The sequence below is a fragment of the Heterodontus francisci genome, chromosome 11, assembly GCF_036365525.1.
Source record: "Heterodontus francisci isolate sHetFra1 chromosome 11, sHetFra1.hap1, whole genome shotgun sequence".
NCBI lineage: Eukaryota > Metazoa > Chordata > Chondrichthyes > Heterodontiformes > Heterodontidae > Heterodontus > Heterodontus francisci.
This window is the reverse complement of record NC_090381.1, coordinates 44,871,355-44,884,872: the sequence shown is the minus strand read 5'-3', so window position 1 is coordinate 44,884,872 and position 13,518 is coordinate 44,871,355. Positions and strand designations below refer to the sequence as shown.

Genomic DNA, 13,518 nt, shown 5'->3' with positions numbered 1-13,518 from the left:
TCGTTGATTTGTGTAAGGTCTTCCGACAGGCCAGGACACATAGTTCTGACGTTCCAGCTTGCAAAGCGAAGGGCTGGTACCTTCTTTCCTTTTTTTAGCGTGCTGTTTGGTGCGGTGTTGCAGTCCGCTTTTCGGGCAATGACCCTGAGCTCCAAGCACCCATTGAAGCAGGTGGACTGTGGCGGGACAGAACCTTATTGACCGGGAATTCCCTCCCTAATCCTTTCTGCCTCTCTTGCTGTCTTGCCTCCTTTAAAACACTTCTTAAAAACTACCTGTTTGACTGTTAGTTTTAGCCATCTGCCTGAACGTTGCCTTATATGGCTTGGTGCCAAATCTTGCTTTCCTAGGAATGTTACCTTAAAGGGGCTATATAAATCCAAGTTGTTGTAAAGCGAGTTAAACTAATTTCTGCTAATGCAAAGTTTGTGTAACGACTGTTGAGTGTTTTTGGAGGGTTTTGTGAGTGGCTGGATTTGGCAGGGAATGTTGCTGCATCCTCACAAGGAGGGCAAAGGATTTGGTGATCTGTCCATACAAAGACTGCAACAGTAATGGGGGTTGCAGTTGCAGTGCCTTTGGGTCTGCAATATGACCAGGCTGCAAAGAGGGCACACTCTGCGCAATGCCCTCTGCCAAGTTGGAACTGGGCCCCTCATGCTCCTTGACAGTAACAGGAAGCTGTCTGGCATACCTGCCAATGCACCCAGCATCTCGATGTACATCCCCATCAGCATTCTCCTGTCTCATCAAAGTCCTCATCTGAACTGTTACAGAACTTGTTTGTGACCTCACCCTCCAGTGAGTTGGCACACAATCTGTCCTTCGCCCCTGGCCTGGCTGCAGCCTGCTTGTGCCCAGTGACTTAGCATGTGCAGATCCTGAGTCTATACTAGCTTCTAATGTATGTGCTGTGCCAATATCTGAGCTGGTAGCTGAGTGTCACATCAAGGGATGGGTCCTCTTCTTCAATTTTTTTTTTGTGGTGTTGCTCTCTCTCTCTTCCTACTGGGGCTGCTGTGACTGGGCTGAAAGCAGAAAATCAGAAAGCGGAAGGTTGGGGTGAGGGAAGGGGTGGGAGGGGGGTGGTGGTGGGCAGAAAGCAAGAGGTTCATGGTCATAGCATCAGCAGCTTGCGCATCATGCCAGATAGCAGGATGAGGGTGAGGTGAGATTTGGGAAGAGACATAAGACAGGAAGATACCATCCTCCTCAATGCGATGCTGGATGCCATCGTCTCTGTCGCAGCTGGCCCTATGATACAGAGAACCATCTCCTCCAAAGGGTTTGAGAGATGGAGGTGTCCTTGTCTGCCGGTTCTGGTCTGTTTTGGCTGTTATGGACTACCTTGTCCTGCAAGAGAGAAGACAGAATGTCAGTGATTGTGCCTCACTGTGTTTGGGAGATATGCCTGCCACAGTTCAATAGCTTGAGTTATGTGGAAACAGCAAGAGCTAGGTGTGAGACTGATATCACTGGAATGTGTCTGAGAGTGAGGTGGAGTATCTGGATGTTAGGCCACAGAACTGAGTGCTATGGACTGCTGGGTGTGGTGCATTGAGCAGTGTGAGAGGTTGGTGGTGGGATAGGTAAGCAATGTCTTTTGAAGATGCAGTCCCCAATGTGAGTTCATTGAACATCTTATGACGCTGCTGCCAGGTCCTCGAGGCCAGATTCAGATCTCAGATTGATCTCTCTTGCCATCTGTTCCCATTCCCTTCTCGGGGTTTGTCATCAAGGACTCCTGGCTCTCTTTCAGGAGCATGATCTGTCTTGTCCTGCCAACCTCCACCATTAAGTTCTCCAGTTTCACGTCCATGAACCTCGGAGCTCTCTCCCTACTGTGATGCTCCTTTCGTGCAGCTTCTTCTTGCAGCCAGTGTCAGTACAGGCCTTAATAAAGTGCAAATTAAATAACATGCCTTCATCTATAAGTAGATAGCATGTGCATTAGGCAGTTTTAGATGTAAATATTATTGCCTTACATAAAATATCTGATACAAGCAACACTGCACCATACACAGTCTGCAACAGAAGCATCAGTCTGCACTGTACACAATCTCATAAACTTTCTTAAATATAAGATTGCCTATAACAGGGGGTCTATACTGTGGTTTGTGAGCTACATGTAGCCCCTGACCACCCACAACCAACACCACCCCCGCACCCACCCCCCTCAACATTTGAAGCCCAGGTAAATTCACCGTATTTGCATATATATGTTTGGAATTTTGACAAGGGCTTATGCAATTTCTCAGTATCACTTCAGTGGGAGATTGGTGGAAAGGCTGAGAAACTGTATGAATAGTTACCAATTTCTGTAGGGGTTCAACTGATCTTCCACTGAAGTTACGGCATAAGAACTGGAGAAGTCCATGGAAATTTTGCCCCATTGTTCTTACTTGGTGGATTGTATTGTTTGAAATTTGCGATCCTACTGGTTTGGAAAGAGCTGCTTTTAGCACTGTTACCTCGCTAGTAGATCAATCCTAAATCTGAACACCAAGACCTGTTAGTATTGGTGAATTGAGATATGAGCAATTTAATGGGAGTATGAAATCAAATTTATATGTTGGGCAATAAGGCTTGATCCTTGATACACACCTGTGCCATGCACAAAGTGAAGAAGCTTATACAGTCCTGGCCTTTAATGTCTATTAATTCATTTCTCTCCTTTCAGGATGTGCACACTGTCCCAGCAAGAACTCGGAAGCCTGCCATTAGTGGCTTCTGGTGCCTGACACTTGGATTGGTTATTCTTCTTTCTGGACTAATCTTGGGGGCAGTATATGTCTACAAGTTCTACTTTGTTACTCGGGTATAGTATATATTTTATTGACTAAAAATATAATGTTTCTTAAATTATGAAAAAAATGTTTGACTATAATGAAATGACACAGTAACTACAAAAAGAATTCAAAATTACCACTGTGTGACATTGATTAGCAAGAGATATTTGGGTCAATTTTCATTTTCTTACCATCACACTCAAAAATAGAGTGGTAGACTGATGATATTTGTTAAAAAGAAAACTTATCTCCCACTGGCACCCAAATGTCCCCCACTCCCAACTTGGTACTGAACATAAAGCAGCCTAACCAGAGGTCCTTAAAGGAGCCTCTATGCAACACTGTGATCATAACATGATCGAATTTCACATTCAGCTTGAAGGGGAGAAGTGTGGGTCTAAGATAGTGTGTTAAAGCTAAATAAAGGTAATTACAATGGATGAAAGCGTAGCTAGGTAAAGTGAACTGTGAAGCTAGGTTAAAAGATTGGACAGTCGAGATGTAGTGGCAGACCTTTAAGGAGATATTTAATAACTCAGTAGAGATTTATCCCAGTGAGAAAGAAAGACTCTTTGAGAAGGATACATCATCCATGGCTAAATAAGGAAGTTAAGGATTGTATCAATTTGAAAGAAACATTGTACAAATCTGCGAGGTTAGTGGTAGGTCAGAAGATTGGACAGATTTTAAGAACCACAAAAGAATGACTAAAAATAATTAAAAGAGAAAGTGGCGTATGAGAAAAAGCTAACTAGTAATATCGTAACTAGTAACAGATAACAAGAGTTTCTACAAGTATTTAAATAAGAAAAGAGTAACTAAGGCTAGTGTTGGTCCTCTAGACAGAGTCTAGGGAATTGATAATGGAAAAAAAGGAAGTGGTGGAGGTATTGAACAGGTATTTTCTGTCTGTCTTCAACGTAGAAGACTTAGAAAACTTCCCAAAGATACTTGAAAATGAAGAGGTGAAAGGAAGAGAGGAACTTAAAACAATCACCGTCATCAGGGAAAAGGGTGCTGGGAAACTATTGGACATAAAAGCTGACAAGTCTCCAGGACCAGATGGCCTGCATCCTAGGGTCTTAAAATAAGGTGGCTAAAGAGATAGTAGAGGCATTAGTTATAATCTTCCAAAATTCCTTGGATTTTAGAAGGGTCCCAGCAGATTGGAAAATGTAACAACTTTATTCAACAGAAGAGGGAGACAGAAAGCAGAAAACTGTAGGTCAGTTAACTTAACATCTGTCACAGGGAAAATGCTAGAATCTATTAAGGTGGTTTTAGCAGGATATTTAGAAAATCATAATGGGATCAGACAGAGTCGACATAGTTTTGTGAAATGGAAATCATGTTTAACATATTTATTAGAGTTCTTTGAGGAAGTAACAAGCAAGGTAGATAAAAGGGAACCTGTAGATGTGGTGTGCCACATCAAAGATTACTACACAAGATAAGAGAACATGGTGTAGGGGGTAACATTTTTTTTTAATTCTTTCATGGGATGTGGGCGTCACAGGCCAGGCCAGCATTTATTGCCCATCCCTAATTGCCCTTGAATTGAGTGGCTTGCTAGGCTATTTCAAGGGCATGTAAGCGTCAACCACATTGCTGTGAATCTGGAGTCACATGTAGGCCAGACCAGGTAAGGACAGCAGATTTCCTTCCCTAAAGGACATTAGTGAACCAGATGGGTTTTTACAACAATCGACAATGCTTTCATGGCCATCAAAGACTAGCTTTAAATTCCAGATTTATTAATTGAATTCAAATTCCACCTTCTGCTGTGGTGGGATTTGAACCCATGTCCCCAGAGCAATATCTGGGTTACTAGTCCAGTGACAATACCAGTACGCCACCGCCTCCCCTTAGCATGGATAAAGGATTGGTTAGCTAACAGGAGGCAGAGAGTAGGGACAAATGGGTCTTTTTCAGGTTGCCAGGCTGTAACTAGTGGGTGCCAGCAGCATAAGTGCTGGGGCCACAACTATCAATGACTTGGATGAGGGGACCGAATGTATGGTAGCTAAATTTGCCAATGATGCCAAGACAGGAAGGAAAGTAAGTTGTCAAGAGCAGGTAAAGAGTCTACAAAGGGATATAGATAGGTTAAGTGAGTGGGAAAAAAATTGGCAGATGGAGTATAATGTGGAAAATTGTGAACTTGCCACTTTGGCAGGAAGAATAGAAAAGCTGTGTACTATTTAAATGGAGAGAGATTGCAAAACTTGGTGGTACAGAGGAATCTGGGTGTTCTGGTACATGAATCACAAAAGTTAGTGTGCAGGTACAGCAAGTGATTAGGAGGGCAAATGGAATGTTGGTGTTTATTGCAAGGGGAATAGAGTTTAAAAGTAGCGAAGTTTTACTGCAGCTGAACAGGGCCTGGTGAGACAACATCTGGAGTTCTGTATACAGTTTTGGTCTCCTAATTTGAAAAAGGATATATAATTGCGTTAGAAGCAGTTCAGAGAAGGTTCACTCAACTCATTCAGGGGATGAAGGGCTTATCTCATGAAGAAAGGTTGAACAGATTGGGCCTATACCCATTGGAGTTTAGAAGAATGAGAGGTGATCTTATTGAAACATGTAAGATCCTGAGGGGATTTGATAGAGTGGCTATTGGGAGGTAAAGTCCTGCTCATGTCACAAAAAAAAAACTTGACCCAAACCCGACTGAACCACATCGGACCTGAGTCCAACCTGGCCCAAGTCCATTCATTTTCCCCCCCGGAGCCCGACCCGACCCAACCCCCACAATGTTCCCTTCACTTACCTTCCAACTCCCAATCTGTCGGAAGCTGCAGCATGAGCATGATGACATCATAGAGACGCTCACTGCGCAGGCTCAGTTTTCCTGCTTGACGTCCGGACTTGCAGCTCGGGTAAGTTTTTTTCCTTTAAACCCTTACCTGCAATTCTTGCCTTGTGCGTCCGAACCGGACCCGGCATAAGCCCGAAGGCCGGTTCCGGAAGAGTGGCCCGACCCGACACATGTCATCTGGTTCGGGTCGGGTAGCAGGCCTTTATCAGAAGCATGTTTCCTCTTGTGAGGGAGACTAGAACTAGGGGACACAGTTTAAGAATAAGACGTCTTTTTAAAAAGACGAAGATGAGGAGAATTTTTTTTCTCAGTGTCATTAGTCTGTGGAATTTTCTTCCCCAGAAAGCAGTGAAGGCTGCATCATTGAATTTATTCAAGGCTGAGTTAGATAGATTTTTGATAGACAAGGGAATCAATGGTTATGAGGGGCAGACAGGAAACTGGAGTTTAGACCACAACCAGATCAGCCATGATCTTATCGAATGGCAGAACAGGCTCGAAGGGTCGAGTGGCCCACTCCTGCTCCTAAGTCCTATGTTCCCATGTTTGTTGCAGACTGCTCTAAATAGCCCCAAAATAACTTTTGGCTCTGATTTTTGTGTAATAGGTAAAGCAGCTAAAAATAACAGTTGGCTAGAGGCAAAAATCTGATCTGTTGATTGTCCTGCTGCAAGTAAATCTGCTGATTGTTACTGAGGGATATTTAGAATATTGATAGAAAATTCCAAGGCCTAGACAACCTGTGTATCTACTCATAAGAAGTGGAGCAAATGAGGTAAAAGGCTTTGTAGAAAGGCAAGCTATGGAATAAAATTAAAGTGTGAATAAAGAAAATGAAAACTGTAACTTAGCCAATGAGCTTTCCGCTTTGTACTATGAGACATCACAAGAGTAGATATAAATTGGATAACAATAATTAGAGCCTTATCAGTCAATACATGTACGGCTATTATTAATCTGAAGGGCATTGTGTTTTTGTATTATAAATACAATCAACTTCACAGAAGAGTGTGGATATTTAATTCATATGATTAAGATAAAAATACTTTACAGGAAAACAAGTCAAAATCTAATGACTAATTGTATTTGGAAAAGTGAATGCGATCTGCTTCATTGCTTATTTGCATGACAAAACGGAACATAACACAAGACAGTGATTTACAGAATACACATGACATTCACTGGGTATTAAAGGTACTCTAAACTGTATTGGAAAATTTCAGTCTATACAGTAATAACATAAAACATTGGAAATGACCAGGAATAGTTTAAAATGGAAGTAAAGATTGATATACCTAAAAATGAAGTGTCAGCCTGGTGAAGCTGCACACAGGACTACTTGCATGCCAAACAGCAGATGCAGCATGCAATAGACAGGGCTAAACAATCCCACAATCAACGGATCAGATCTAAACTCTGCAGTCCTGCCACATCCAGTCATGAATAGCGGTGGACAATTAAACAAACGACAGGAGGAGGAGGCTCCACAAATATCCATCCTCAATGATGGGAAGAACCCAGCACATCAGTGCAAAAGACAAGGTTGAAACATTTGCATCCATCTTCAGCCAGAAGTGTTGACTGGATGATCCATCTTGGCCTCCTTCTGAGGGCCCCAGCATCACAGATGCCAGTCTTCAGCCAATCCGATTCACTCCATGTGATATTAAGAAACGGCAGAAGGCATTGGATACTGAAAAGGCTATGGGCCATGACAACATTCTGGTAATCGTACTAAAGACTTGTGTTCCAGAACTAGCTGTGCCTAGCCAAGCTGTTCCAGTACAGCCACATCACTGGCATTTACCCGGCAATGTGGAAAATTTCCTTGGCATGTCCTGTGCAAAATAAGCAAGACCAATCCAACCTGGCCAATTACTGCCCTATAAGTATACTCTCGATCATCAGCAAAGTGATGGAAGGGGTCATCAACAGTGTTATCAAGTGGGACTTGCTCAACAATAATCTGCTCACTGACGCTCATTTGGGTTCCACCAGGGCCACTCAGCTCTTGACCTCATTACAGCCTTGGTCCAAATGTGAACCAAAGAGCTAAACACCAGAGGTAAGGCAAGAGTGACTTGCCCTTGACATCAAGGCAGCATTTGACCAAGTATGGCATCAAAGAGTCCTAGCAAAACTGGAATCAGGGGGGAAAACTCTCTACTGGTTGGAGTCATACCTGGAGAAAAGGAAGATGGTTGTGGTTGTTGGAGGTCAATCATCTCAGCTCCAGGAGTTCCTCAGGGTAGTGTCCTAGGCTCAACCATCTTCAGCTGCTTCATCAATAACCTACCCTCCATCATAAGGTCAGAAGTGGTGATGTTCGCTGATGATTGCACAATGTTCAGCACCATTTGCAACTCTTCAAATACTGAAGCAGCCTGTGCCCATATGAAGCAAGACCTGGACACATCCAAGTTTGGGCTGTTTCGTGTCACACAAGTGCCAGGCAATGACCATCTCAAACAAGAGAAAATCGAACCATCTTCCCTTGGCATTCAATGGCATTACCATCGCTGAATCCCCCACTATCAACATCCTGAGTGTCACCATTGACCAGAAACTGAACAGGACCAGTCACATAAATGCTATGGCTACAAGAGCAGGTCAGACGCTGGGAATTCTGCGGCGATTAACTCACCACCTGTCTCCCCAATGCCTGTCCATCATCTGCAAGGCACAAGTCAGGAGTGTGATGTAATACTCTCCACTCACCTGAATGGCTGCAGCTCCAACAGCACTCAAGAAGCTCGATACCATCCAGGACAAAGCAGCCTGCTTGATTGGCACCTCATCCAGCACCTTCAACATTCACTCTCTCCACTACCGACACAGTGGCAACAGTATCTACAAGATGTACTGCAGCAACTCACCAAGGCTCCTTCAGCAGCACCTTCCAAACACGTGACCTCTACCACCTAGAAGGACAAGGGCAGCAGATGCATGGGAACACCACCACCTGCAAGTTCCCCTCCAAGCCAAGCACCATCCTGACTTGGAACTATATCACCGTTCCTTCACTGTCGCTGGGCCAAACTCCTGGAACTCCCTTCCTAATAGCACTGATGGTGATTATCCAATTACAGTTTTTATTAAATCCTGCACCTTATTTCGAGATACAGCACTGAAACAGGCCCTTCTGCCCACCGAGTCTGTGCCGACCAACAACCACCCATTTATACTAATCCTTCATTAATCCCATGTTCCCTACCACATCCCCACCATTCTCCTACCTAGACTAGGGGCAATTTACAATGGCCAATTTATCTATCAACCTGCAAGCCTTTGGCTGTGGGAGGAAACCGGAGCAACCGGCGGAAACCCACGCGCTCACAGGGAGAACTTGCAAACTCTGCACAGGCAGTAACCAGAACTGAACTCGGGTTGCTGGAGCTGCGAGGCTGCGGTGCTAACCACTGCACCACTGTGCCACCCTTAGATGGATAACCCAAGTCTAAATAGACCAATAACAAATCCTTGCATTCTAACCAGAGAAATTTGAGTCCAGATTGATTTGAAAGCCAAAATATTAACTTCTGAGGCACCAAATTGTGGGAATTAAACAGCACTGTCTTCTATTAGTACATAAGGCTACCCTGGGTAGACTAAAACAAAATCAGAAACAGTAGAATCAGAATTACAGTCATCACTTTCAGCTAGGTGGAATGGTATTGAGGAGAGACAGGTTGTCCAGGTCTTGGAATCTTCTGTCAATTGTTACACTCATGGAGGGAACAGTGATGAAATATGAAATGAACTGGTGGAATCATGAAATAAAAGTAATCTGTTGATCTAAGTTACAGGAAAATGGACACTTTGCTACCCGGCAACAGGAAGGGAGAGGTCAGGTGATCTCCTCCTGTACTGTTGAAGACGGAATCATTATAAACATCTGAAATTGTCTTGAGGCACATCGACTTGTAAAACAGCCAATTCCATGCTAACAACTCGGATCAAAAATTGGGCTAGAAACGGGTTTTGCAGACACACTGACTCTGTAGCCAAGGCCAAGATAATAGATGTGAAATAACATCTATTTATCAAAATCAAACACATTCAGACACCATTATATAACAATGCTCTTCAGTCACCTGACTGAAACCCAGCCTGATGAGGGTTTTTCTTAAAAAAGAAATTTCTCAGAGGGAGTGAGACAGAAAGCCATTGCAGTCACAGAAGCTGTGAGATCGATCCAGCTAAGCAAAGAGACCTGCCAGCACCATCTTTAAACTACTGAGGCAGAGAGATTGCAAGGTGACTTTGAAAACTCCCCACCTGGGAAATTGAACCAGACTTCCAACACCAACTTTGGACTGAGTATTAACCAAAGGAGACTGCGACAATTCATTTCCAAGACAAGGAACATTCAGGCCCGCAATACTGTTTAAAAATTCCTCCTGGAAAACCAAGAGGATTTCAAAGTGAGCTTCTTTTCAACAATAAAACTGTAATTGCATGCCACCATCTATTCTCTATCTTGTGTGCGTGTGCATGAGTGTGAGTGGGTGAGGTTGCCAACACTTTTAGGTATTGTTTTAATATGTTTTAAACCTATGAGAAAACCTGTCATATGTCTATTTGACCCTTAAAAAGACTCAGGGACTAAAACACTTTTTAAAGAAAATATCTGTGGACAGTTGAGAGGTGAAAATTAGAAGTCACCTACACCATTTCCCACCTGTCTGTAACAGATTGGGGGCTTTGGAGCCAGGATTTTGAAACATCAGATTGAACATGTAATTTGGAAATGGGAGGAAAATTGATCCCTAAAATCGTAAAAATTAAACAAGCAGGTTTTCTCAATCTTTTCTTCTTTACGGTGCTAAAACACTTAAAGACATGACCACCTTCAACGCCATAGTGTTTGTAGAGTGGGGAGAGTTATCATGGGATGCATTAAATCTATTTAGTATTGAAGACTTCAAAGTTGTAGCTATTCAAGTGGGAGTAACTTTCAGGCAGAAAGCAAAGAAACCTGAGATCCTGAAGAATCTTGGTAGTCATTTTAAAATTTCCCCTAAACCAGAAGGAGGAAGCATGGGATCGGAACCTGACAAGATAACCCTAGCTAAAATCCAAGCAGACAACGATCTTGCCATGCGAAAATTGGAATTGAAGTTTCAAAAGGAAAAAAGAGGCAGCAGAAAGAGATGCAGATGCAAAGGGAAAGAGAATTGAGACAGTTTGAGTTAGACAAGCTTATGGAGCCGTGGGGGGTGGGGGGATGCCACCAACAATTCAAATCTTAACTCCAATTCGGATCAAAGCTTTGATGTTATGAGACATTCATGACTAGTGCTGAAATTTAAAGAGATAGAGTCATATTTTATCTCTTTTGAGAAAATTTCTCAGGTTAAAATGGCCAAAAGAATATTGGACCCTCTTTTTACAAGGCGAGTTAGTTGTGAAGCCTATTCCATGTTATGAGGAAAGTTCTTTAGATTACAAACAGACTATCGGCAAAAATGTTAGGAAGGACATGCTCAAACCTTTATCAAATTTGAGTGAATTAAACTTTCAACATAGCTTTCAATCACTGGATAAGATCTCTAAAATTAAAACGTTCATATGAAAATTTGAGAGAGGTAATCCTATTCAAAGAATTTAAATGTAGCATTCCCATAACCAAGAACCCATATTGAGGAACAAAGGGTTACAGGGTGAGAGTCGTCTGCCATTGCAGCAGCTTCTATGAGCTCACAAATAAACCCTTTACTCAAGGAAAACCCTACCAAAACAATTCAGAGCTCCAGGAAGGACAGAAAGTGAGATAGTGACAAAAGATGGGGTGCTAGTGAAGGGAAACTAAGAGTGAGAATGCAGGAAGCTTTCCACAAGTCAGGAAAGAAAGCGTGGAGGGTCGAAATGTTTTCCACAGACCCATGTGTTCCCATTGTAACAAAGCAGTGCATGTGAAAGCTGACTGCTGGAAATTGAAGGGGAAGCCAGTGAGTTTTGTGGGAGTTCTCTAGGCTAGCCTAGAAAAGGGTGCCCTAGCAGGTAGCAAGGCAGACAAGCCTGTGGCCCTAACCACAGTAATAGACCCCTCAAAGAATACCGCCATAGGTGTGGCAGAAACAGAAAAACTTTCCTGAGCATTACCAGGATTTTATTTTAAATGGAAAGGTGTCCCTGTACCCCTCTAATGAGACTGGCAAGTCCATTGTCCTGCTCAGAGATATAGGCATCACTCAATCTTTAATGCTGGATAAAAGGCATGACCTTTCCACCAGAGAGTTCACTAAAGGTGAAGGTTCTGGTAAAAGGCATTGAAGGCAGGTACATGTCTGTATCCCTATATCAGATCCACCTGCAGTGTGACCTAGTCTCTGAACCAGTTACCGTAGGGATTGTTCCTGATCTCTGTGACTGGAATAGATTTGTTACTCGGCAATGATTTGGCTGAGGGGTAGGGTGGTAGCAGCCCTGGTGATCTTAGACCAGCCAAAGCAGGCCAAGGAGACTTAACAGACACAGGAGGAAGTCCCTGGAATATTCCCTGACTGTGTAGTAACCAGATCCATGGCTAAGCAAGCTCCACCAGAGAGAGCTGAGCCAGTAATTCAACCAGATGACTGAGGTCTGGCTGGCTGAAACCTTTTGGAGATTTAGGAAAGAAGAAGGAAGTATACAGTAGGTTCTCCCTGATTGAAGACCAGCAAATAGACCCTGATTTAAAAAGAATAACAAAGACAACCTGTTCAGGCAGAGAAGGTGCCTAAATACTACTACTTTAAAAATGAAAAAAGACTGAGGAAATGTAGTCTTCCACAACGACCTGCAGAGGAGGAGTGGACAGTGGTCCAGCAAATTTTCACTTCCCCCTAAGTATCGTAGGGAGATATTGAGGATTGCCCATGAAATCCCAATAACTGGGCATTTGTTTATTGAAAGACCCAGGCCTGGATAAGCTGACACTTGTACTGGCCTCAAATCCACAAGGATGTGGTTAAATTTTGTAGAACCTGCCATACCTGCCATGTTGTTGGGAAACCACAACCTAGAATCAAACCTCCTCCACTAATCCCCATTCCTGCTTTTGGGGAACCCTTCAGAAGAGTTCTGGTCGATTGCATGGGACCTCTACCCAAAACTAGGACAGGTTTCCAATACCTCCTAACCATTATGGATAAGGCCACCTGATTCCCAGAAGCCATACCCTTGTGGGAAATTACAGCTAAAGCCGTAGACGAGGGGCTGACCCAGTTTTTCACTCCATACAGATTGCCCAAAGAAATTCAATCTGATCAAGGAACTAACTTCATGTCCCGAACATGCCAAGAAGTCATACATGGCTTTGGTATCGAATAGCTGAAGTCTTCAGCATATCAACCATAGTCACAAGGGGCCCTGGAACAATACCATCAAAACCCTGCAAACCATGATCTGGGCATATTGCTGTGAATATCCCCTTGATTGGGATAAAGGGTTAGCAATTTTGCTGTTCACTACCAGAGATTCACCGAATGAATGCACAGGTTTCAGCCCATTTGAATTGAATTTTGGACATGAGGTCAGAGGGCCCCTGAAATTAATGAAGGAAACAAACTTAGATCAAAGGGAGGAAAACTCATTGCTAAATTACGTATCCACTTTTCGTGAGGGACTTTTTAAAGCATGTGCTCTAGTGATGGAACACCTGAAAGCCTCTCAAAAAATGTGAAACGGCGAGCAGACAAAAAGGCTGCAGCTCAAAAAGTTAAACCAAAGGACAAAGCGAACCCTTAAAATGAGATTTAGTGGGCCATACAGTGTAGGGAAAAAGATCAGTGAACTGTACTACAGTAGAGGAGGACAACTCTAGTGAAGACGAACTAGGAGAGGAAAGGAACCCAGAAAATTCTCAAATTGAACCCCAACTGTAAAATTGGAAAATACTGAAATTTTATGGAGACTAGATACCAT

General features: G+C 43.1%; 1 protein-coding gene across 1 annotated transcript in view; it reads left to right on the top strand.

Moving 5' to 3' along the window:
* Positions 1-13,518, top strand: part of LOC137375239 (integral membrane protein 2C-like) — an 86,250-nt gene that overhangs the window by 60,336 nt on the left and 12,396 nt on the right. The window contains exon 2 of the mRNA XM_068042090.1: positions 2,681-2,818. Coding sequence (XP_067898191.1) covers positions 2,681-2,818 — 138 coding nt within the window. The remainder of the gene's footprint in view (positions 1-2,680; positions 2,819-13,518) is intronic.